Genomic DNA, 27,372 nt, shown 5'->3' with positions numbered 1-27,372 from the left:
GGCGCCAATCCATTTTTCACACAGTTTCAGGTGTTTGACAGGGGAAGAACCTTAGTGCTTTCAAGCAGTGTTCATTCGAGCATGGTAAAAAAAAAAAAAAAGTTTAATGAGAGGTTGTATATTCTTACAGGATTGTCAGACATTTCCTGATTACTGACACTGTCGTTCTTATGTGCCGATTTTCCCGTGGGAAACCTATCAAGAGAACATTTGAGGTGGAGATAAGAAGTGTGTCATAAGAGCTTGCACTAGTGGAAATGTCAACAACTTGGAAAAATAAATTGTTCAAACTCACTCAGGTAATCGGACAACTTTGTCCACCCCTCCACAGAAGAGGCTGAAGCTCTATAACCTTTGTTATCATTCGATCTCACCGCGTGAATGTGGGTAAACCGTTTAGTTGTTACAGAGTAATCACCTGAGCATGCGGGGAGTATAAAACGTGCGCTCGCCCGGGCTACTGCTTTAACTAGGCGTGCAAAAACTATGCCCGCGTGGTCGCCGCTGGAGGCTTCTTCACGAAAGACTCTGGGAGGTTTCCGGTGCAGAGTGGATTTAGTGGTGTGGAGTTAAGACTAATTTAACGACAAAAGCAAGCTTCCATATGGAGACACGGAGGATACCTGTAATCCGAGACACTGTGGTCTTAAAGCCATGCACCGTGAAGTTTTGAAGGTCAGAATCCCCATGAAAACGAAACCCGTTCCCTGTTTTCATGCTGTATGAAACCTCTACCGCTGCTGCATTAATAAAGCCCAAACGACCGGACACACGAGAGACGAGAGCCCCACCTGACAGCGCTGAGGTAGCTCGCGCTCACCATCTCAGTGAGAGATCTCAGGAGAGTCGATGCAACTGACTCGAGACGAGACGATGTAAGGTGCTCGTTCGCGTTCCTCTGGACATCGGTGGGAAATGCTGGAAGACACAAAGAAGCCGGAGAGCCCGTGCCAGCCGGAGCACTGCGTTGGCTCGTAGCAGAGCCACTGTTGAGACACGAAGCATCGGTGTACCTCAAAGTTTCGCAATATTTATCAGTTAAGCTGAACAGTTCGCGGTGGCCACGCGTTACTCCGTGACTCGCGTAAAGGAAAACGGATCGGAGCGGGGAAGTGCAGCGTGGTAGGCTACAGAATGTCGAGGGAGTGCTACGAAATGTCCCGATCGAAAACTGTAACGGTTTTCCATTCCGGGAAGAGGAAACCGCTTTAGTGATCAGGGCACTAGTTAGTCGACATGACCGAGAATGTGACGCTCATTAGAAACCGGACAGAAGTTGGGCAGGGACGCACGTGGGGCGCTGGAGCGAGTGCGCAGCCCGCGTGGGTCGTTATAGTGCTGGCGAGCGTTCTGATCTTCACCAGCGTGGTGGACGTGCTCGGTAATATGCTAGTCATCGTGTCGGTACTCAGAAACCGAAAACTCAGAAACGCAGGTGAGTGTGTGTGTGTGTGTGTGTGTGTGTGTGTGTGTGTGTGTGTGAGACGATAATATTGACTACCTGTAACTTTAAGATGTTTCAGTAAATTACAGTTAATATGTTCCTGCCAATAGCTCGTGTTGGTAATTGGGTGAAGAAAAATGGTCAATGAAAAACGCTAAATGAATAAACAACCGAAAGTTTTATTCACAACACTACTCACGCGCAGTTTCTCTCCCTTATGAATGATAATCTATAAATGAAATGAATGACGCGCACGAAACGCAAGCGCGCTGCGGGCTTCCTGTGGTATAAAATGAAACTCCCATATACTTTAGAGTAACGCGAAGTAACACGTGTTACAGAAAATCGCTTTGAGAACCAGTGTGCTTTCACTTGGACGGATTTACGGAGCCGGAAACAAACGCGGTTGGAATCGGCATCGATGTCTAGTACTAATCCAACAATGTAGGTAGATACTACTGTCTGGAGACTAGTGTTAGGTGTTGTGAGGGAAAGCACAATTCAAAGGGCCTGCAGATGACCGTTACCCAAATATAGAGCATTAGGTCATTTTCTTCATGGGGCACCAAATCCTTGTGTAGTGGTTCGTACTGTAAAACAGCGAACAAGTTGATCAACAGACTGACAATCCATCAATACGTTTTTGTCGTTAATTTATTTGAACAATTGCCAACATTCGCAGCTTCGGGTGTACTCTGGTGTACATGTTAAACTGGAAGATTTTACCTCAAACTTTTGTCGTTATGCGAGATGCTTATACGTTACGTAACCCAACAGTCAACAAAACTGTTCTAGCAAATGTAAAATATCATTGTATGTGAAGGTCTGTATGAGACCTAACGGGAGCAGTAACCCTGTGTGTTGGGGAAGACTGCGATCCGTTACTAGCGCATTAAACTCAGGTAATTGCGGTAGGCTTTCAGGCTTTTAAAATGTGACACAAACTAAGCTAGCTCTGTTTGCACCATTGGATTTTATAGCCTTGGATATATCCTCATTTCCAAGGCTATAAAAAAACATAATGCTTGTGTGGGGGGTTTGTGTGTGTGTGTGTGTGCTTGTGTATTCACGCACATTGTGTCTACCTACACGCAATATGCACCCTGGCTTTTCACTAAAACTATTATTACTACACAGTTTATAGCAGTAATAAGGTGCATATGATTTAGAATGATGCCTCTTCATCTGTGTATCTTCACTAATAGACTACCATCTCTGTATCATGCTTTAAAGTCCTTACTTGGAGTCTTTTCCTAGAGCCCTTACCTGAAGTCCCTGGGTAAAAAATCTCAATCAAACTACTCAATCAACAATTAATATAAAAATACAAAATAGATGAAACTAAAGCACTAACATCCACATAAGCACAGCAAGGAGTGGGTTGGATACTGGGTAACCAGGAGCACGTAGCCCATGAGAGCAGCATTGATTTCGAACAGCATCATGCAGCAAATGTGCCAAAGCTCTCCAGATGGTTAAGAAAAGGCCATTAAGGCCATTATAAGCCATAAAGTGCTTCGAAGCTCTAAAGAGAATACATAGTCGCAGTAGCTAAGGTGATGGATAGAAGCTGTTTATGTGTGTTTTGTCGAAGGAATAGATGGAGAGTGGGATACAGAGACAGTGAAACAGAATGTTACATGAGAGAACTAAAGAGAGAGGAGAGGACACTGTAGATGCAGGATCGAGGGGCATATAGTCAGTCCGAGCACTCGGCCTTGGCATGTACATTCAGTAATCCGATCTTCGTTTCCGTTCATTTCATAAGAGGGAACGGTGAGAAGGGAAAGTGAAGATGACCCAGAGAGAGAAAGGGGGAGACAGATACAGGATAGAGTTGGGTTTTAGACATTTTGACATTTGTTTATCTGCAAATGTGCTACCAACATTCAACACATCATCACAGTATCCATGATGACACGCCCCCTTTGATGAGAGTTTACCCCAAACACGAGTGATTGTGAAGAGTTTGTTATAAAAGGGGACTTGTTAACAGGACACAATTGCAAGATGCAGACGTCACGGGAGGGGCAGACAATCTCAGAATTAATTAAGAAGCAGAGGTTTAGGTGATGAACAAACAACAGCGTGTGGGGTACTCCAAAGACAAGGGCAGAGATGAGTAAAAAAGTTCAAAGAATGCCAGTGCAGATCTAGATAGTAAGGTTTAGTCCTTGCTGCAAAACACAAGAGGCTTCACAATAGATAAACAAACAGGCCTTTAAATGGGGGAAGACGATTAGGCATAGGTGAGGGGGCGTGGCAAGTGTAAGATGGGGCTGAACACTGGAGGAAGGTGGAGACATAGTAGGGGAAGTGATAGGGTCTCTTAGATAAGGATTCTCAAACGCTTCTGCTTGTAAGCCCAGTACAAAATAAGAGTCTGTCTGTGTGGGTTTTTACTTTGTTTTATTAACTTAGAGTGATGAATTTGTCAGCATTTTGCATAGCTGGGTATTCCTATATAGTATAGATGTTTTTTAAAATTTGCATTGGTATGCTCATTGGCCAGTTCCTACATGATGGACAGTAATAGTCCAATTCTCCTCCCATGCACAGTAATAATCAGCCGTGCCTGTGTAGCATAGTACATAGTAGGTTGAGAGTCTGTGAGCGCAGGAAGATTAGCATACTCACTGGAACATTAAAGTCAATGTCAAAGTCAAATTTATTTATATAGCACTTTTTACAACAGCCGGTGTATACACACGTCTGAGTCCAAGCCACCAGTGAGTAAGCCACGGGCGACAGTAACGAGGAAAAACTCCCTAGATCATGAGGAAGAAACCTTGAGTGGAACCAAGACTCAAAAAGAGAGGGCCCATCTTCCTCTGGCCAACAGCGGACACTATAATAGTAACAGTACAAACAATAAGGAATCAGGGGGTGTTGGGATAAGCCATGGCAACTGAGACGTGTTGAGACTCAGTAACAGTACATCAGGAAGAGGTTTACCTCAGCAGAAAGAGAGAACAGATTATTAGGTGTGTAAATTCGGGAACTATAATGTACAAAGATGGACTCCGGCAGATGTAGCTATGACAGCACAGCTATAAGGATAGAGCCGGAAAGAACCAGCGGCATGAGGGCACCCTGGACTCCACTGCTCTCAGTCAACAAACTTGAGTGACAAAAGAGAGGTGAAGTGACAGCATCAGAACATCCCAGTTTACCATAAGAAAGTGTGTAGGCAGTAAATATAGTAAGCAAGTGGAAGGTTTTGAGAATGATCAGGGATATAAGTTCAGGCTCTTGGATAAGAGTAAAGGATTCCAGAGGGGTTTTTTTTTTGGCTTGGTTCTGATCTCTCAGTAGCTGCCTGATGTCACGTTAATACTTTGAATGTTATTTATAATATGCTTAATTTTCTCATTAAAAAGAAATCATGAACTCATTACTACTATGTGATGTTGTAATCAGAGCACTGGTGACAGTTTTATTCCTACTTAGATGTGCAGTTGTACTAAATAAAAATCTAGGATTAGTTTTGTTATTGTGTAACTCTTTGGTTAGTGTCGAGAGAGTAATAAGTTCGAGTGGTAATAAGTGCTTTTCTATGCTTGAGAAGGCTCTCCTTCAATGTGAATGGGAAGACTACGTTTAGTTCTGCACCATTTATGTTCTATCTTTCTGTTTTAAATTGCGAATGTGGTCATTATACCAAGGTACTAATTTTTTGTCCCTAGTTTTTTTATTCCTAAATAGAACATCATTGAATGTGCAGTGAAATAATGTTTTTAAGCATTCAGTCATTTGATCAAATTCTGTGGGGTTTGAGGGTACCACAGTCACAAATGATAAGTCTGGGTGATTTGCAATAAATCTAGATGCAGTGGGTGACGTGATCATGCACCTGGTTTGGTAGGGAGGTGAGGTCATTATATTGTGGCTCGTATGTAGTTCAAATGAAATGAGACAGTGGTCTGAGATGGCATTAGACTGGGGTAGTATGACTATGTTCTCTATGTCTACACTGTATGTCATTACTAAATCAACCGTATCTCCACCAGAGTGTGTGAGTTCTCTTATACATTGAGTGAAATCAACTGATTCAAATATAGAACTAAAGTCCAATTTCAGAGGGTCTTGTTTACACCTAATGTGTCACTATTAATAACTGCAATGCCACCCCTACGGCCAGTTATGACGGAGCTGTACATAGCTGTAGCCAGAAAGACACGATTCATTTAAAGCTATGTACTCATTTAGCTTGATCTAAGTTTCTGTTAGACAGAGTACATTAAATCTATGATCTGTGAGGATTTCATTTATAATGAGTGCTTTAGATGTTTGGGATCTAACATTTAGTAATCCTAGCTTGAGATCAAAAGTGCTCGCAGTGTTCTGTGAGTCACGTACTTTAATACTAATTAGGTTTTCTGTATTTCTGCTTAGCTCAGGAAACAGACACAGTGTCAGTATGGTAAACCTTGAGTGACGTTTTGTAGAGACCGGCAGACGGTTTGTGTAGCCTCTTTGTCTGCTGCCTGGCCTCTGCTATAGATTGTCAGAGATGAACTAGGTCTGTTACAAAACTGTATGTTACAAGAAAGAGGAGAGCAGCGCCCTCCCTGGCAGGATGGATGCCATCCTGCCCTAAAAGCAAGGCTTGCCCGCAAATGTGGTCCAATGTGACAGTGCCCCCACCTCAATGCGCCCCCACCTCAATGCGCGCGAAACAAAAAACTAGCAAAAAAACAAGAAACACGGAACAGAACCAAGACTAGATCTGTACACAGGACACAAGAAACATGGGTAGAACAGGGCACTGCACCATGGAATGGACTGCAGATTGCACAAATGACACCAGGACTGGAACAAAGAGAGACATAGGCATCGGAACAGAGAGTCAATGGCACAGGGACCGAAATGGGCAGACAATGGGACTGACACAGGTATAACCACAGCGACTGGGACTTGAATCACAACAGACATTATCATGGTGTTCTGAACAGGTGATTGGAGGAACATGGGGGTAGTCACAGGTGCCGGCTTGGCAGGCACAGAGGGTACAGGAAACACTGGGGTCTGGGAAGCCAACAAAGAGGCCTCATGAGTCACGCGAAGCAGCTAGTATGGGCACAGGAGAGCCTCGAGGTGCGGCCAATGGATCAGGCCTGGTACAAAGCACGGGGACAGGCCTGGTACGAGATACGGGGACAGGCTGAGTGGCATCCACCATGGGAACAGGAGCTGGCAGGGTGACTTCTTCCACAGCAGGAACAGGAGCAAGCTGGGTGGCGTCCTTCATGCCAGGAACAGGAGCAGGCTGGGTGGCGTCTCTCCTCCGTAGACTGGTTGAGACACGTGACAAAGTCAGACGCTTCCTTGATAATGTCCTCTAAATTTCTAAGCTGGATACGCATGTCTTGAATTCGATAACTGCCGACTCCAGATTTGGTGAAGTCTTCTGTAAGGTTCTGAGCATGTGCAGAGATGGAGCCGCTTGCAGTAAGGCAAATGCAGCTTTATTAGAGGACAAGGGAACTCCACAAATGTAGTACAAAGTACTAGCCAGGGTCGAAATCCAGGAATTAGTCAATGAAGCAGCCAATCAGACAGGGAACAGGCAAACAGGGCAAAAAGAACATGCGGAAATCCAAATAACCAGGGAAACAGCCACGATAGCAACTGCTCAGAAACATAACCAAGTTGGCAAGACTTCACAAAGACAAACTGAACACATGGGGCTTATACACAGAGTAACGAGGAGAAACAAGATACAGGTGATTACAAAAACTGGTAGGTAATAGAACTAACTAGGGGGTGGAACCAAAAGAAATCAAAACAAGGAAACACCAGGGAACAGAGGTGCTGCCATGGGAACCATGATGCCATTAAGCAATTCAGGTTTTTTGTGGTGTGAGGTCAGTTGTTTTCTAGGATTTACATTTTTGCACAAGCACAGGCTTTTTTTGCATTCTTCTATTTTTAAGTAGTATTTGTATTTTTCTGAACCAAACTAACCTGTATAACTAGAGTTGTAAAGAATCATTTGAGTCTTTTTTGCAAGTTTTGACATCAGAAATAAAAATTGCATCAAACCTGAAAATGTGCATATCGATACACCTCCAGGAATGTGGTAATGTTATATGATATTTTTATACAGGTATATACAGCTATCGATAATTAAGATTGGACAGTTTGAACTTCAATAATGTACTCTTAAGCATTTTAATACTTAAAAACAATTACAAATTACATAAACTACATTTAATTACATAAATTAAAAACACACACTAAATGTTAACATCATAATAATGGTCCTCATCTTTAAAAAAGGGGAAAAAGTATGAATTTTCCATTGACCTACTTAAAAACCATACCTACCACTGATATATCTAATTTTCTTATTGTTCATAGTAGACAAGTTGTTAGAGTTATTGGCTTGCTATGTGGAAGATCTTTGGCTGTAACGCCGAAGCAGAGTAAATGGAAGAGTTTGGTGTTTCCAAAATATTTATGGTGATTTTTCAAACATATGTGTGAAGATTTATGTTTAGGAAGGTTTAGGGAGCTGTGAAGGTTGCCAGTGCTCCTTGTGACTCATGTGTCAGTGTCAACAAAGCAGTGTGAGATATGATCCGAAGCTTATGTAGAAAATGTGCCTGGTGTATGTGTATATGTGTGTGTGAGCGTCTGTGTGCATGTGTGCAGACACCCCTGGAATGTTATGTAATTTGGCCTTTAGAATTGACTACCTTTCCACAAATGACCAACATTTTCCTAATCTTTTATCTTGGTATAGGTTATTTCATTTGTTACTTTCACTATGCAGTTGACTGTAACACGTAGAAAACTATGAATATAAGCAACATGACTACAATTTCTGCCTGATCACATTTTAATCAAATATACAATATACATTAACTTGTATGTATTTGAAACGATGAGCGGTTAGGAGGCGTATGCATACTCTGAGAAGTGTGATATTTATTAAGGGCAAGTCCACAATCAGAGTCCAGGGTCAGTGAGCCAGCATGGGGAGTCCGGGAATACATAGCAAACAAACAAACAAAAGCACACAATCACAAAAAGGGGGAAGCAGCTATAACTATAACACAAGCAGAGAAATCACAACAGAGGCATGGAATAACAATAACACCCAGAGAAACCAAGAACAAGGCATGGATTAACACACAGAGGCTAGGAATCGCAAACAGCGACTAGGATTAACACAATGACCAGCAAACAAACAGGGAACAAGACAGTTTAAATACAAGTACTAATGGGGTTAACAAGACACAGTTGCTACAAATGATAGGCAGAGATCAACGAAACATACAATACAAAACAAATACACGAGACAGGGTAACCATGACAAGACACTAGGAGGGGCCAAATGTGACAGCATTCAGTCAGAGACTAGATTCCATTTGTTGCGCAGTTTTTTTGGTCTGCAACATTTAATCTCAAATTAGGTTCTTACTACTGGGCAGCTGCTGGCTGGATCCTACTCTCAACCCATCAGTGACAGTGACACGTCAAACCCACCAGCCACACCGATGTGCGTAATATGCACTACCGGGGCAGTGGCAGGAGTAAACAGTAAGGAGCAGTTCTGTAGTCAGAAACTGACCAATTTCTGGTCAAGATGACTGATTTCATAAATGTAGGCAAAATGATATCAAGGGATGTCAAACTGCAGCCAAAACAAAGATTTTGTACACAGGATGTCACCCATGTTTACTGGTAAAGCAGTATTTGGCATATTGTGATTTTGTCTCCCCATAGTTTCCTTTGTTTCCATTTCTGTTTTCCAAAAAGCCGGAGGGCCATGAGTGATTTGATTGAACAAGTCGCTGTAAGGTACCTTCTCCCAAGCCGGGACTCGGTTAAACCTAGTGGGGAGTGGGGAAAGGAAGACCAAATGGAGTACTGTCTGTTCTGCCTTTATATAATTTAATGTCAATAGTTAAACATTAATAATGATTGAATTGTTGAGCCTCTTGTCTTTGGTTGGGGCCATTGCGATCATCCTGACCCCGCACTCCCAAAATGTGTGTGTGGGGGGATGCATATATGTAAGTGTATGTGTGCCTAATGTAAGGCCAGAGAATCAAATTAAGATGTGTCTAGTGTCTGTCTACCAAATGCAAGCCCCCAAAACAGACGTTTCCACATGCCCAGTGGTGCTGATTTCTGAGTAGGATTTCAGTGGCTCATGAAGCCACTTTTTGTTTCATGGGATATCAAAGCAGGACCAGTAGTGTGCAATCCTGATATACTGAAACACACACTGGCATGCAGCCACCGAGCATACCTGCAGAGATGTGAACACATGGCACTGCAAACCTTCCACGATGTAAATATAGAATACTGCAAACACTTGATACTAAAAAAATACTTGATACTAAAAACATTGCAAACATCTCATATGCTGAATACAGTGCATTATAACTTATCTGTCTTGCAAGTACACCACACTGCAAACATGCCACATTGCAAATACACTTGTCATGATTGCTGTCTACCTAACAAAGACCATGAAAAAAACCCAAAAGGTGTCACCGTGGGAGTGGTGTCTTTGTTGGCGTTTTTGTTGACTTACTGGTCTTTGTTACACGTGTTTCTTTGTTTTGGTTTAGGTTTTATCTGCCTCCTTAGTGGATTCACCTGTGCCTTGTTAACCTTCGTTAGTGTGTGTATATATAAGCCCCGTGTTTAGTTGGGCTCATTATTGATTGTTTTGGTTCTCTTCCTGTTTTGTGTTTTTGTACCTTTTCGATTGACCTTTTCCGTGTTCCGTGTTCTCTTGCCTTTGTTTGTTACATTTTGGTTTGCCATTTTTGTTCCTACGTCATCGTCATTGTGCTTTGTCACGTTTCTTCCTCGTGTTGTCCAGTTTATTTTAAGCAGTAATCCACTCCTTGTAATCCAGTAATCCTGCCTCTCGCCTAATTACTGCGTTACATCAGTGCACTGCAAACATTCAGTAGTAAAACATTTTGTTTTGCAAACATTCCACACTACACACATTTCACTCAAGAGATTACACCACACTAAATATTTTACACAACAGTTTCACCATACTGCAAACATTCCATGCCTCAAAAAAATGACTCACTGCAAATGGTTCACACTATAGCACTCTGGTTTCAAACATTTTAGGTTGCATGTGTTTATTACATTACACTACATTTATCTGGTTTCTAGATAGACTTTTCAAAATGACCCTTTATAATAGTAATCAATCAGAAATGATGCAATTCATAAACGTGTGTAATGGGTAAAACAGTTATGTAGTGAAATTCCTGCTAAATTAGTTTGGCACATCCTTTCTTGCATCATCTTATGCAGCTCTGGCAAAATTAGAGAATTGGGATATTCGCGGTAGAACACATTTTGCACTGCTGTGAGTAAGAATGAGCTCTTTGCCGAGTTCAATGAAATAATGACGTAATGATAAATTGAAGCGACAAAAACTTTTATATCGAATGTCAGTAAAAAACACACACACAAAATTAGTTATATATGGACACTTTCAGTTATTTTTATATCCGAAGCTTTTCAATTATAGTTTTTACTAATATTTGCCAGTTTCATGTGGGCAGACGCCGCATGCTGACGAGACTACAAATTAATATATATTTTGTGGTTGCCGTAGGAATTACAGGTCAGTGTTTATTTTTCTTTCAAACCTGTACAACATGAAACATTAAAGTTGAGTTTATATTTACAGGCACATACTACCAAACAAGGCCGCTAAGAGTTGGCTAGTTAGTTTTATGATGCAATACCATGCAGTTGTACCAGACTGTGATTTTTGTGGTACTGCCGACAGGTATAATTTTGTATTTTTGTATTCCTTTTGGTCTGTTAAATTAGTACTAATGGTACAATGTTCTTTTGAAAATGGACAATTGTGTGGCGTACTCTCTAGCTGTGTCTATGAAGTAGATATTGATAGTTTAACTCCAGGCAGAGCAGATTTTGCACTGCTGACGAGACTACAAATTAAGATATATTTTGTAGTTGCCGTACTCTACAGATTATACACTGCTGCGTGTGCTGAGAATAAACCACACATCATCCACTACAAAGTGTCCTTCCTGACTCAAGATGGGTGTTTTTTATGAGAATGTATGTGTGCATGCAGGCATGCGTGGTTCTTGTAAACCTGTGTGCCAGCCCACATGACTCAACTCATGAAGTCCTTGATATTTGCCACTAGTTGAAGGGGATTTATTATGACAGAAAATATATGAAGACATTTTAGAAGTGTCCCAAAAGTGTGCGGTCCTTCTATATTTCCTTCTCTGTTCCTTGACAAAGTCCAATGAAAAGAATCTGACTCATTTCATTACTGTTTAATTATCGATTGTGATCATTAGGAACTGTCTTTTGTTCATCTATGTATGCGTGTATGTGTGTCTGTGGTGGGTGGGCATGGGTATATGTGCTGTGTTCCGATTTCATGGAGCCTACGCATGCACGCACACACATGCACGCGCACACGAACGCACGCACGCGCACACACACCTTCCCAGAATGTTGTGAAAGTGAAACTCTACCTTATTCTTTTCCTCTCTTTCCAGAGCTCTGTGTGTGCGTGTGTGTGTGTGTGTGTGTGTGTGTGTGTGTGTGTGTGTGTGTGTGTGTGTGTGTGTGTGTGTGTGTGTGTGTGTGTGTGTGTGTGTGTGCGCGCATGCCTGGATATGTTGGTGGATATGTACTTCTCAGATGCTGCCAGGCTGCACATCTGCCATAAATGTCAAAGTTAAAACCAGTATTTTCTCTTTCCCTCTGTCCAGATGATTCAGTGTGTGTGTTGGGGGGTATATTTATATACTCAGAACTCATATGTGACATTTAATGAGACTTGCTCAGATCTGAATTTCTACTGCTCGTTTGCATGCTTGTGTATGAATTTATTTTTTAGTGAGTGACACCTTTACTTTTCATATAGTTTAGAGAGAATAGAGAAATTAAACGAAAAATGAAAGAGAATAACGTCAGTAGAGAGGGGTAACAAAGCAATATTACTGTAAAGGAATTCAATCTGAGACAAAAGAAAGAGATGAAGGATAAAAGAGAGAAAGGATAGAAGAAAGTTATGCGAGGAAGAAAGAGAAAAGCAGAATGAGAGAGAGAGAGAAAGTTACTGAACAAACAACACAGAGAGAGAGAGAGAGAGAGAGAGAGAAAGACAGTGTTACTGGACAAACAACAGAGAGAGAGAGAGAGAAACACAGTGTTACTGAACAAACAACACACAGAGCACATAACATTATCCTTATCATTCTTCAAACTGAATCCTTCAAATTCTTCAAGTGGTTTAATTCATTCTGATCATTGATGGAAAAAGAATTATAACATCAAAGATCATGACCGTTGCAAGGACGACAATTCAGTTCCAGTCAGTCATGGTGCGGACTGACCTTCCCTGACCTATAAACGCCCACACACATTTGGTTACCTGCTTCTTTTTGCAACAGAACTCTGCTTAACTGCGATCTGACTTTGGATTTTAGAGGACCTACAAAACTTTTTTTGTCAAGCTCAAGACCGGAAGGGGATTCAAAAGAATTTTCTGAAAACCTGGACCTCTCCCCATCCATAGTGAGGATGAAGCTTTTACGAATGGAAATGCAGCAACTTTCCCCCTAGCAGCGGGTGCCCTGCCAAGACGAGTGCACGAGCACACCAGAGAACCGTCAATCAAGCAGGTTAGAGCCCCAGGGGTAATAGCTGTGACTTCAGTGCTCCGAAACATCGGAGTAAGTGAAGAATGGAATCGTGTAAACTTGGGAGTAAGTGAAGAATGGAATCACGTAAAACAGAATAAATTCTGTATTTTGGAATAAGGAGTATTCCCACAGCCTGTGCCAGATTAGTGCTTGACAGGAAGCAGACCGTTAAAAATATAAACTGAAAGTGTAGGGTATAAAAGATTTGATCATACAGATATTCAGAATCAGAATCAAGACAATGGTGCAAACAGAGGAGATTTCACATATTGGAATCTAGAGTATTCTTGAAATGAGAAAAAAAAATGCCATCATTTGAAGTTGGCTGTTCAAAACATAGAGTTGACTATAAAAAGCGCTGAAGGGTTTCTTAATGGTGCACAGGACTGATCTAACAGGAACTTTAATTAGTACGTTAAATATAAAGGTTTGCATTGTATTTGAGTCAGTGACCTTGATTGTTTAAGCTATTTGGTTTAAACTCTTCAAGGGACATCCAACTGAGGGCCTAGTGTCTATAGGTCTTTGGGCATAACCATGCAGAGAAGCACCAGGGTTCACTAAATTAGATTAGAATCTGGGTTAAAGAGGTGTGACTATTAGCAAAAGGTTGAGCTCCATTTTTGCTCTGGTTAATCAGTCTTCTGTTAAATAGCCCTGGTCTAGCACAGAGTTAATCAGTTCAGGACCTAATTTCTACAGATTTGTGAGCCAAATCTGCAGAGAGGCATCGGATTTCACTAGATGCTTCACTAGGATCCTTGTGTTTAAAGAAGTGTCATGGTTAATGAAAGAGGTCGAACTCTGCAACAATGGACCAGAGATCTGCCGACTGAGACGTTTGACTCAACAGCCCTGCTTAAAACCATTTATTCGATAAAGATGCAGTAAAATCTTTGCATTTTTGTAAAATAAAATGCCTTAAATAAGATGTTTCGTTTTATTATTATGATGTAGACAGATAAATACTTCCTTTTACTGCAGTGTCTGGCTCCTTCAGGTTCAATAAAAGAAAGCATATAAAGTGCATGGTAAGAGCATAGAGTGGATATTGGACAAAAGCTTCCTGTGAGAGTGATAAAAGTGTTTATGCGACATGAAGACATTTTCCCTCTGAAAATATGGTTAAAGTGAGCAGCCCTGAGCGTTATTTTTTGGTTAAATGGACCATAGCAGACAGCTATACTGCAGCAGTACACATATCCCTCCTGGGGTAACAAGCTTCTTGAATTGTTGGGGATGTTGGTGGAATATGGGGAATTTATTTCTCATTCAATAAGATTAGGTTCAGCAGAAGCAGAGTGCTTCTGATTGGTTGAGTAGTTTTGCAGGAGGGAATGTACCACTGATGTTTAGCAAATTCTGCAGATGCTTCTGTTAAAAAGGAACATGAAATGGAAATTAATAAAAAATAAATAAATAAATGAGTATTTGTGGATATTTATTGTTACTGAAAAGTGTGTGTGTGTGTGTGTGTGTGTGTGTGTGTGTGTGTGTGTGTGTGTGTGTGTGTGTGTGTGCGTACGCACATTGCAGGTAACGTATTTATAGTGAGCCTGGCATTTGCGGACCTGCTGGTTGTGTGCTACCCCTACCCTCTGGCGCTACACTCCATGCTGCATGCAGGCTGGTTGCCGGGGGAGACGGAGTGCAAGGTGAGCGGCTTCCTGATGGGCGCAAGCGTGATCGGCTCCGTCTTCAACATCATGGCGATTGCCGTCAACCGTTACTGCTTCATCTGCCAGGCGGGAGCCTATGAGAAGGTGTACGGGCGTGCGGGCACACTGGTGCTTCTCGCCCTGGTGTGGGCGCTCACTGCCGTCGCCATCCTGCCCAACCTGGCGCTAGGCTCGCTGGACTACGACCCTCGTATCTTTTCCTGTACCTTCAGCCAAACGGTCAGCGCCAGCTACACCATCGCAGTGGTGACCGTGCACTTCCTGCTGCCCATCACCGTGGTGACGTTCTGCTACCTGAGGATCTGGGCACTGGTGCTCCGGGTGAGGAAGCGCGTCTCCAGCGATGTGAGGCTCCGCCTCCGCCCAAGCGAGCTTCGCCACTTCCTCACCACGTTTGTCGTGTTCGTCTTGTTCGCCATCTGCTGGGCGCCACTCAACCTCATTGGCCTGGCAGTGGCAATGGACCCGCCCCGCATAGCGCCCATGGTACCCGATTGGCTGTTCGTGGCAAGTTATTTCATGGCCTATTTTAACTCATGCCTGAACGCGGTGGTGTATGGACTGCTCAACCAGAACTTTCGTCGGGAGTACCGCCGCATCCTGTTGTCACTCTGCAAGCCCCACCTCTTCCTCCTGGAAATATCAAGGGGCGGTACAGAACGCAGCAATAAACAGTTGCCTGGCAACAACAACACGCAGCAAAAGGCAGCAACTATCTAGCTCAGCCGCCACATTCCAGTAACGCCAATACGACTCTTCAGAACTTTCCAAACCAAAAGGCTGAGAGAGACAGAACTAAAAAATGCCAAATATTTTCATGCTTATTCTATATTTGTCACTCAAACATTTTGAGAATGTTTTGCTTTGGTTACCTATGAAAAAAGCCTCAACAATACCCCATTCACAGTTCTAAAACAAGATGTACAGATCTACACAAAGTAGATTCTCCTATTAATTTTTTCCCTTCAGGTCTCCATGGTGTCATGTTTCTTGTAGCAATTACCACAATAAGATATACAACCATTCTACTGTGGTTTTAAATAATTGTGTAAAATACCAAATTGGATAGTGTAAAACAGATTTGTTCTAAAAGAGAGCGTGGTTAAAAGATGTCTATGACAGTAGCGCTGTTGTGTAGTATTACTGGCCTGGCAGTGGTTACGGTATTGACTATCAGAAGCTTTATTGTTTACAGTAATGGCTCTCCAGTAACATTAATGCAAATATACTTAAAAAGTGTTCCCCCGCAAAGCCAAAGAACACGATACTGTGTGCAATGGCCAAGAGCAAACTCCAGTGCCCCCACAAACTCTCACGCATTAAATGTTAAAACAGCATCTTCTAAAGGTTTCGGTGGGCCCAGTGCACTCATTTACATTTTCACTATTTGGCAGATGCACTTATCCAAAGCAACATATGTATATTTACCACATAGGCATACATCAATAAAGTGTGTGCTTCCAGGAAATCGAGCTCCCGACCTTGGAGTGCTAGCACCTTGCTCTATTCAAATCCCTTCACATTTTCTAAACCTTATGAAAACTTTAAATTGTACGACCTTTCCCCCAAAGCATACACTGACTTCTCTTAAGCCTTCCTCTGCATTTTGCTAAAAGCTAATGAGAAACTCTGAGCAGAAGCTGGAATGTCAGTGATCCCACATTAATGTTACTTCCACGTTTCCCAAGCAATGCAGCACACACTGTGTTGGGTGGTCAAAACATTTTTCAGTACTCTTATTGAACAGCCAAATTACACATGGATGCCATGAAATATGTGCTATTTTAAAACTCTTAAGTTTGCTTTCGCTCTTCCTCTACACAAGGAGAGATTTAGTAAGACTGAATATTATTGAACATTTTACCACATTTTGCACAATGGGATACATCATTATCTGGGGAGCCCAGAGCTTACACGGATATTTCACAGACACGTCAGTGAATTTCTCTTGTAATTTACCAATGGAATGTGTTGTTTAAATGAACATATTTATTGAAGGAAAATGTTTATGCTTTTTTGATAAACTAATATGGACTTAAATATTTTGGCAAGAAGCATCACAGATGATCAGTTAGACGTATAGAGATTTTCCAAAAGCTTTATATTTCTAAAGAAGCTTTTTGGGGTGATGTGTTGAGAAAAACTATGATGTGATAAGACATTGCAAAGTAGCCATTTGTGATCAATTGTTTTACTTCAAATTCAAATTCACTTAGTGAGTCCTCATAATAATAATACAGTTGCCCCTTACAAATGGACCCTTGTTGGGTGACTTGTTGCCCAGTGAAAGTGTGATTAGGTGCACCAGGCAATCCTTCAGTATCTTAGTAATGATGTTTGTCTTGTGATTTTATGTCTGTGTGAAACACTCTATGCATCTGAACTCATCTCACCAATAGTCAAGATGATCACTCTTATCTTAGTGCTCAAGTACTCTTAGTATGTATTAGCCACTATCTTTCTTAATATTATCTTAGTATCTTTGGGTACTCTTATGCAAGTGTATAGGAGGAAGAGGGCATCTTAGTAAATTTGGAGTACAACCTTAACCATGCGACATTGGTGGGATTGAGTGTTGTTATCTTAGTATTTACTTTTATAATAGGATGTAACAAGAATATTTATTGGCACCCATTCTCCTGTTTTAGTGGTCCTAGTAGCTGTGATGAAACGATGTTTCACAACTTAACTTAGCGTGTACAAAAAGCAGCACAATCTTGCTCTCTGTGGTGCCAGATTGAAACGTTAGCGTGGAAAAGAATGAGAAAGGTGCAGATATTACAGCAGCACCGAAAACCAGGCATACTTTTTTTCTGAGTTTTTGCGTTACTTGTGGATTCGTTTTGTTCTCATACACATTGAGCACCCATACCTCGAAATGACTCTGGATAAGCCTCCTGTCTCTGTAGCACCGGGATATAAAGTAAGGGCTCTAAGTACCGTTGGCCAGTGCTCTTTTCATTACCTTTAGTTCATACTTTTCTCAGTGCTTACAGAGACTGTTCTCTGAAATGTAGTAACAACCTTAGTAACAAATGCTGTTTCTTGGTGGTATAGTATTTACACACGGATTCCTTAAAAAACGTTTTGTACATAAGAAAATTTCAAATTATAATGAGTAAAAGTTCTGAAAAGCCAAAACTTGAGATATTTCATAAGGCAAAGGAATGTGCATGAGCTTTTTAAAATCTTCTGACTGGCGACAGAGCAAAGCACCGAGGCACTAGAAGACACTGGCTGTGATCTGCTTCTGCACGTCAGACGAAGACTGAAAAATGGCATGTGGCTCAAAAAGAAGAAACTTTACCAAAAAAAACTGCACAAGGTGTTGCTATGATTTCATTACATTTACCTTTCTGATGACCACTGGTGTAAGATTTTCCATGTTAATAAAAAACTTTATTTTTAAGGTGTCAAATGGATTTCATCTGTTTGAAGTGTGTCTGAGCTGCTGTTGGAATTTTAATAGTAGGATAAGTCATGGGTGGGGAACTGAGCCAATAGGAGAAACACGTGTAGAAATATCACTGTGGTCAAAAGCGTTCTCTCTCTCTCTCTCTCTCTCTCTCTCTCTCTCTCTCTCTCTCTCTCTCTCTCTCTCTCTCTCTCTCTCTCTCTCTCTCTCGTACAGTGACTATAACCCATCTGTATCTGTTTCTATTAATTCCTAATGGCATAGATTCAACACGGTGCTAGAAACATTCCCCGGAGATTTTCATCCGTAATGACGAGAACATCACACAGTTGCTGCAGCTTTGTCCGCTGCACATCCATCATGCAGAATTCCCTTTCCACTTCATCCCAGAGGTGCTCTATTGGATTGAGATTCACTGAGTGTGGAGGCCTTTTAAGTACCAGTTTGAGATGATTTGAGCTTTGGGACGTGCTGTGTTATCCTGCTGAATGTAGCCTTCAGAAGATGGGTACACTGCAGGCATAAAGGAGTGGACATGGTCAGTAATACTCTGAGGCTGTGGTGTTTTGATGATGCATTCAGAGATGCTCTTCTGCATACCTTGGTTATTACAAGTGATTATTTGACTTACTGTTGCCTTTCCATCAGCTCGAATCAGTCTGGTCATTCTCCTCTGACCTTTGGCGCAACCAGGCATTTTTGCGCAGAGAACTGCCACTCACTGGATATTTTCTCTGTTTTGGACCATTGTCTGTAAACTCTAGAGATGTGCGTGAATATCCTAGTAGATCAGCGGTTTCTGAAATACTAAGAATAGCCTGTCTAGCACCAACAACCATTCTACATTCAAAGTCACTTAAATCATCTTTCTTCCCCTTTATGATGCTCGGTTAGAACTTCAGGGGGTCATCTTGACCATAACTACATACCTAAATGCATTGAGTTGCTGCCATGTGATATTTGCACTTATCTAGTATATATTGTTTATAGCACTTATCACTGTTTAGGATAGACCTTATATATTTTGCACTTCTAGGTATCAGCATTCATTCCTGTATTCTACAGTATTCTAGTTCACTGGTATGTTTAATTCTAACCTACTGTACTGTACTTGGATGTATTCTATGAGTAAATGACAAAGCACTTTTGTAAGTCGCTCTGGATAAGAGCGTCTGCTAAACGCCGGAAATGGAAATGGAAATTTGCATTAAGGAACAGTTGAGCAGCTGTACCTGATAAAGGGGCCAGTGAATGCACGTATATATTACTACCACAGTGACACTGACATACTAGTGGCATGGCAGTTGACACTGCACCCCCACTTAATGTATCACGTACAGTAATGTTGCTGGAGTTTTTACACGGTTCTTTTTACCATTGTTCATTTTTTCATTTTCACATTTCTTCTAGTTACCTGCTTGTTTCGTCTTTGTCTGCTTGTTAGTCAGCCTTTGGTTTCTGTTCCTGTATTCTAGTTTTGTATTCCCCAGTATTTCGGCCTTGGATGGTTGTATGGACTGTGTAACTGGATATGCCCTTAATAAACATCTGTATGGACTATATAACTGGATATGCCTTTAATAAATGTCTGTATGGACTGTGTAACTGGATATGACTTTAATAAACACCTGTATGGACTATATAACTGGATATGCCTTTAATAAATGTCTGTATGGACTATATAACTGGATATGCCTTTAATAAACATCTGTATGGACTATATAACTGGATATGCCTTTAATAAATGTCTGTATGGACTGTGTAACTGGATATGACTTTAATAAACGTCTGTATGGACTATATAACTGGATATGCCTTTAATAAATGTCTGTATGGACTGTGTAACTGGATATGCCCTTAATAAACACCTGTATGGACTATATAACTGGATATGCCTTTAATAAATGTCTGTATGGACTGTGTAACTGGATATGACTTTAATAAACACCTGTATGGACTATATAACTGGATATGCCTTTAATAAACATCTGTATGGACTATATAACTGGATATGCCTTTAATAAACGTCTGTATGGACTGTGTAACTGGATATGACTTTAATAAACGTCTGTATGGACTATATAACTGACTATGCCCTTAATAAAAGACTGAATGGACTGTGTAACTGAATATGCCCTTAATAAAAGACTGAATGGACTGTGTAACTGAATATGCCCTTAATAAAAGACTGAATGGACTGTGTAACTGGATATGCCCTTAATAAAAGACTGAATGGACTGTGTAACTGAATATGCCTTTAATAAACGTCTGTATGGACTATATAACTGACTATGCCTTTAATAAAAGACTGAATGGACTGTGTAACTGGATATGACTTTAATAAAAGACTGAATGGACTGTGTAACTGACTATGCCCTTAATAAAAGACTGAATGGACTGTGTAACTGGATATGCCCTTAATAAACATCACTCTTCTCAGCACTTGCGTGATGTGCTCATTGTCTCATTGTCATCACCAGTCAGGCTGCTCTATGAAACCTGTCTCTGTATAAATGAGGCGTTTTATTCAAAGTCACCCCAACTGCCTTCATATCCCATTTTGCCTCTTCATAATAAAACTTTGCTTAGAGCCTGTGCACACAGAAGCTATCAAAGCAACAGACTAGATGAATACAGATTGGTGAGCACAATGATGTACCCCAAGTGCCCTGTTCTCCTCTCAAAAGCAGTCACACAAAATCTTACGCATGCCAAGTACAATGAAACACTGGCTTTTGAAATTCCTCCAGATTAAATATCCACATCGAAGTGGAACAAGTTCACACAGTGCAAAGTTCCACGAGTTAATAGATTAGGGAAACAGTGGAAGAGCGAAGGGGACTGCAATAAAAACGAAAATCCTGACACTGTGTGCCATTAGTTGCCATACTGAACAGGTTTATCCACCAGCAGCTTAAGAAAAACCGTGGCCTTCCGGTGAGAATGAGCTGCCGTCCATCATAATGGTTATCATAGCCGCGCATCCGACAGTGCAACCAAAATGATGAAAATGAATCTTAAACTTTTTGCGTGGCCATTCGACATACCACGTCTCACCAGCCTGGAGGGGAAGTTCAGCGGCTCTCATTTATGCTCCTTCCGGTTCGCTAACGACTTGTGATGTGGCAGTTTCCCAGCACAGGCTTCTTAGGAAACGTGACCTGCCCATCGTTTTAGTGCTGTCCACCGGAGTAAACCGCACCCTTTTGCTGTAGCTCATATGTGTCCATTGACTCTCGTGGTTACGAACTGCTGTCATGCGCATCAACTGGTGTAATGAATACAACCCGATGAGGGATGAAGGTATTAACTGTGATGTGTCTTTATCAGTTCTCCTCATCACAGCTCCCAAGATAAGCTAGAACCTGTTGAGGTATAATAAATGGCACAAGGAGGTGCAGTGCCGTATTCCCCAAGGCTGTCACTATAGCTAAATAATCCACTGTCACAAGTACTTCTGAAACGTCTGACATTTTGCCAGTGACATTTTGCCAGTGATCAGATTGTACCTGAAGGGACTGGAAAGTGCAGTATAGTGCCAAGCAACAAGCTCACTTTTTATCTTACTGTCTCTGGTGCTCTTACGCAAGTATGCAGGAGTCTCTAAGTGTATCATATTATGCTTTGTGTCAGCACCTGCCCAGAACTAAAGACTTTCCCAAAGTTGATCCAATGGCCATGTTGTTATATCCAATCTGGGCTTTTCTCCATCACTGTTGCAGTTGTTGCCTTCTCTGACATCTTTGTAGCTGCTTGTGACCCTGTCTTTCAACAAAAAAAACATCACTGTGAAATATCAGGTTGAAGATATGCAGTGGAATTCCTCCTGTCTAGGAAGACACACCAACATGGCCACAAGCACCCCACACATCACAAATTCAGCCAGTTCAGAACTGACACAAAGGAGCTGTCCAATTAGAAATCAATACTCTGTTTGCCCACATATGCATTGGCATAAAGTCTGTTACCCCTCTGTTATCCCTCTCTTGTGACCAGAAGAGCATCTTGTAGATCAGTTTTTATGTAAGTGCCCTCAGGAGTCTCAGTATAAGTCTCAGTATAACTGGATGCTGAAGTCTCTGTATAACTGGATGCTGAAGTCTCTGTATAACTGGATGCTGAAGTCTCTGTATAACTGGATGTTGAAGTCTCTGTATAACTGGATGCTGAAGTCTCTGTATAATTGGATGCTGAAGTCTCAGTATAACTGGATGCTGAAGTCTCAGTGTAATTGGGTGTTTGTGTAATTGTCATGTTGTCGTGGAACTCATGCTGGACTCTCAGAAGATGCGCATCCTTTAGATGTTTGACAAAAGTTCTGATCCACTCCTGATCCTGCTGTACAGTCAAATACATGGTCATATATCATCTGTAAGAGTCCAGAGTGTGAGGGGCTGTTTGAGATGTTGGACAGTGTCCGTACTGACTGGGTTGGTGATGTCAAAGTCAAATATAGTGCTTTTTACAACATCCGTTCTCACAAAGTCGGTTTTATACATATCCAAGTCCAAGCCCCCAGTGAACAAACCAAGAGCATCAATGGCAAGGAAAAACTCCCTAGAGCATTTTCTCCCGCGTCATGTTTCCCTGGGTAATTTAGTGCATGCTGACCCATTTGAAACAGGACGATCCAAACACGTCTTATTCATGTCACAGCTCACGCATTATGAATGGTAACTCCCAGAGGGCCACTTCACCACATATTACAGAAATATTATGATAGCTTTTCATGTGAAAGGAAAATGAGAGTCTGCGCAAATTTGCGAGAGTTTGGGTGTTGTCTCTGGAAACGCAGCTGTCTCACTCACACCGTGCAGGCCTGGTCTGAGAGCTGAGAACGATCAAGGGGCCTCCAACCTTCTGTCTCACTGTGGCTCTTTCTTCTCCACATAGCACAAGCTATTATGGATGTAAACCGTCTGACTTGCCCCAAGTGGCACGGATGTTAGAGCTCCTTCCACGCTGTCATTCCTCAGACGTATCTGCAGTATCCTGACTTGTGGGAGCACGAAACGCCTCTGTGTCTTTGCCTTGGTGGGTGTCTTTATATCGCGACATTGTCACAATTAGAAGCAAGCCACATTCAAATCAGCAGGCTGTGATTTAATGGGCCCCCATGCTGAAGTGAGGTGGAAGTCTGGAATATGGCATAGCATGTACACGCACAAAAACACATAATACACACACACACACACACACACATGCACACATACACATACATTTAGAAAAAAAAAGATGAGCAAGCACAAGACAGCAATAAAAGACTACATAAAAGACAAGACATGAAGTATAGTAATAAATGAGAATGATGTGTGAAATTCTTTCCGCGTGTGCCGTTGTTCTGAGGTCTGTACTGGTTGCTAGCTGACAAGATTGCATGAGCAAAAGCACTAGGGCTGTGTCCTAATAAATGTGTCCCAATAAATCCAGTACGGATTTATTGAATTATTCCTGTGTTCACTTGCTTCCTTCTCTTCCTCACTAGCTCCTTACAGTGCAGCCGATGAGCCGTGGTGTCTGCAGATGCTCTGAGTGGACTCGATGCAATAATGAGGGCGAATGCTATAATCCTACCAAAATATGGCTGCATACATACATATATACTCATGCCGAAACATACACAAACACACGCCCACACACTCACATATATGTGTTACACATATGTCCTCTTGCACATGCACCTTATTATTGCTAATCTCCCTCAATGTGTTATGGGTTGGTAGAAGTAGGCTCCACCCACTTGTACCAGCTATATGGTCAAGGACATTCATCTTTGTTGAGATCCATATGGCATGCACGTGTGTCTCCTGCGCAGGCCAGTGCATTTGCATTAGGATAATGTGGGCACATGTGAGTGCATACCCATGTGTGGAATGTTCACTATGTGGTCGGTCCCCAAATGTTTCGAATCCGGAACAGATAAGTGAATTCTAGACAAATCGAAGAAGAGAACAATGAAATGAACACACACACACAAAAAACAGTTTATAACACAAACACAACAGGGCTTGTTACATCCAACTAAGAACACCAAACACAACAGAGGCTGACACTAAAATTAAAAAAGGCAGCACAAACACAACAGAGGCGGGGAATCACAATGACCAGCAACAAGACTGAGCAAACAGGGTATAAGTACTAATTAGAATTAAACGAGGAACAGGTGATATAAATGCAACAGTAAAAACCTAAACAAGGAGCGGAACTGGGTCAGAGAAAATGAAACAATGATGTGAAACCACAGGAAGACAGGATGCTAGGAGGGGCCAACTGTGGCACAAACACAATACATTTTGTTTCTGGGATTTCTCTTATGGCCTCAAACATAGTGGAAAATGTGGAAAAATATACCGAAAAATGAAAACATGCAAAGTAATGCCTTAACATGTGCAAAAGTGCAGCATTTTGGGGGTTTAGAGCAGTCAGGAGATCCGTCAACGAGGTGAGAGTGGGAGAACGTCTTTTGTTCAAGATGAACAAGTTTGAATTCCAAATAGACAGGTGTGGAGGTATATAATATTTAATTTAATGGGATATTTAATTCAATATGTAATAATAAAAAATAAAATAGAAATCTCTCTCTCTCTCTCTCTCATATGCAAACACTGCCAACGAATATCGGCATGTACAGTGCAAGCTCAGATAAGGTGAAATAGTGCACTGGAACTGCACATAAAAATTATGAATTATGTTTAATTTAATGTATAAATGTTATACAGCCTAAAAGATCTGTTTGACCGTTAAGAAGCAGGCTCCTTTCTAACTATCCTGCTTCAAATTTCGTCTCTCGTATTGTAATATTAGGTTTTTATTATTTTTGCCATAACACATTCCGCTACCTACCATAACACGACGGCGGCGACGGGCAACGATGACGCAATAGAAAGATTGTTTCATGAGCTTCATACACGATGAAACTACAGATGCACTGCAGACGCAACAGTCTCGCCGTGCCCTGGGGCAGACTGTTTTATACTTGGGTCCTGTGTTTTGTACTACTCGGCACATTATTGCCCTCCAGAATGTTGACAGTGCAAACTGAGGTGCGTAAAGCCCCCAGTGCTGGGTCGCAGAAACTTTTATTTCCTTAAATGATGATAATATGACCAGAATCGCCAGTCGATAGATCTTTATTACTTTTATTACCACTGGTAATTATTTGGAGAATTCTCTCCTCCTGTCGACTGCGTCTTAGACAAACACTTCAGCGCGGTTTGTAAGCCGGTGCGAGAGACGACTAAGTAATCGCACCTCCTTCTTTGTGCAATGTTCCCGCTCAGGTTAGTAAATCTCCGCATCTTGGTCATTTGCACAAATTCCTGCACTAATTTGGCGCCTCAACAATACCGTTCCTTAAAAAGCATATGCTGGATATGGCACTAAGATATGCAGCTCAGTGGCGACCTCGTCTGTGCGAGCAAATGTGGCGCATTCCTTTGATAAAACAGCCTTTGGGCATGCAAAATGCATTAGTACACGCAACATGCTTGGTAAATGTGGCCTAATGGGTATTAGTACATTCTCCTGTAATGCATTTTACATTAACATTGTGTGCGTGTGGTTGTTGTAAATTACAATATAGTTCTATAATGGATATTACTTACTGCACTCAGCAACATATTACAAAATTGAGGCAATAAAGTCAGGATGCATTAGCAATTCTCAACCTGATAGGAACACATAAAAAAACAGTCAGTAAAGGCAAACCTTTACCTGATGTCTCATACTGGCAGTGATGCTCTCTGGTCAGTTTGCACATGTGCAGTGCTGTTCATTGAGATGCAGAAGTCTGCTATATTAAGCATGTTGTTAGAGAGAGAGAGACTCAAATCCAGGCCACCCTCTTCACTCTGATGAGACAAGCAATGGCTCGCACAGTGGCAAATTAATCAGCCCCCAAAATGTGCTTGTTAGACAGAACGTCTGTTTGAAGTACTATAGTGAATTTGAAACATGAATTTAAATGAGATGGAATTAGAATATAATTTAATTGGATTTGACCCAAATGTTGATGAGCTCATTAACATGGCTTGTTAGTGTGATGGATAAATATAGTATGTTTGCTGATATTTTAATAGTCATGGCAAGATATTTGTGTGTGTGTATGTGTGTGCACACATGTGTGTGTGTGTGTGTGTGTGTGTGTGTGTGTGTGTGCGCGCACGTGTGTGTGTGTGTGTGTGTGTGTGTGTGCGCGCACATGTGTGTGTGTGTGTGCGCACATGTGTGTGTGTGTGTGTGTGTGTGTGTGTGTGTGTGTGTGTGTGTGTGTGTGCCTTTCAGGGCAATTGTGATTGCTTGATGGATTTGTCCCACCTTACTCATAATCAGAGTGTGTCTGGGCATAACATTTAAAAACTACATACTTCAGATGAAGGCAGATAACGCTATTCTGACTTGTATTCTTAGGCTAGTTTTTTATTTTGTATAGCCCCATTTTGTAAATTTTAATCTTACTTTGTGTCACTATCGGACTTGCTCACACTTTATTGTGCAAATTTGTTTTTTAAAAATTTGATCTGTTATGTTGCTCTTCTTTTTTGGCTTAGTTTAGGGTGCTAGTTCCGGTCCTCACAGCTGCACCCTTCCCCTGATTAAGCAGGGACGTATCTGTGAATATTCAAAGAGGAACATATAAGATCTTGAAGGATTCGGCTGTACCCAGACCATGATCCAAAAAAGCCTAGCCAAAGACAGGGATCCAGTGGGTGGAGCAGTGCCAACATGCTTTAAATTGAGTTAAAGCAGTTGTCTGGGGAACCACCTTGCTGTTGCATTCACTGGATTTCTCAGGTCCCTTTTGTCTTGCAGACATGCCAGACAGTTTTGTTTCAAGGTGGTCAACGGGGAGGACTGACCTGTGCTGCGCATTAGCCGCAAGCTAAAGCATGAAGTGCAGCACCATCGAGAAGGACAGTGTGTTGGTTGCATTAATTACACTAACTAGCTTTTAAGTATGTAGTATGCATTATAGGCACAAATGGCACTGATGCCAATGGCAGTGTGTGTGTGTGTGTGTGTGTGTGTGTGTGTGTGTGTGTGTGTGTGTGTGTGTGTGTGTGTGTGTTTTGGGGGGGGGGGTTCGCTGCAGGCCAGATGGCTCCCTGGCGTCAGTTAGGTGGTGAGGGTGTGTGGACGCACCGT

The 27,372-nt window shown here is 41.7% G+C and overlaps 1 protein-coding gene across 1 annotated transcript; it reads left to right on the top strand.

Annotated features, from left to right (window-relative positions):
- Positions 1-559: 559 nt before the first annotated feature.
- mtnr1ba (melatonin receptor type 1Ba) lies at positions 560-18,664 on the top strand. The gene is made up of 2 exons (XM_027012162.3): positions 560-1,435; positions 14,671-18,664. Exons 1-2 carry the CDS (start codon positions 1,237-1,239, stop codon positions 15,531-15,533), a joined length of 1,062 nt encoding a protein of 353 aa, XP_026867963.2. The 5' UTR covers positions 560-1,236; the 3' UTR covers positions 15,534-18,664.
- Positions 18,665-27,372: the final 8,708 nt, after the last annotated feature.

Source organism: Electrophorus electricus, chromosome 17, assembly GCF_041902795.1.
Source record: "Electrophorus electricus isolate QZ-2024a chromosome 17, ASM4190279v1, whole genome shotgun sequence".
NCBI lineage: Eukaryota > Metazoa > Chordata > Actinopteri > Gymnotiformes > Gymnotidae > Electrophorus > Electrophorus electricus.
This window is presented reverse-complemented; position numbering and strand designations above follow the sequence as displayed.

Excerpts from the sequence above, each read along its gene's own strand:
- mtnr1ba (XM_027012162.3), top strand. The coding sequence starts at position 1,237 with ATGACCGAGAATGTGACGCTCATTAGAAACCGGACAGAAGTTGGGCAG. Across the intron at positions 1,436-14,670 it reads CCGAAAACTCAGAAACGCAG|GTAACGTATTTATAGTGAGC; the intron begins GTGAGTGTGTGT and ends CGCACATTGCAG.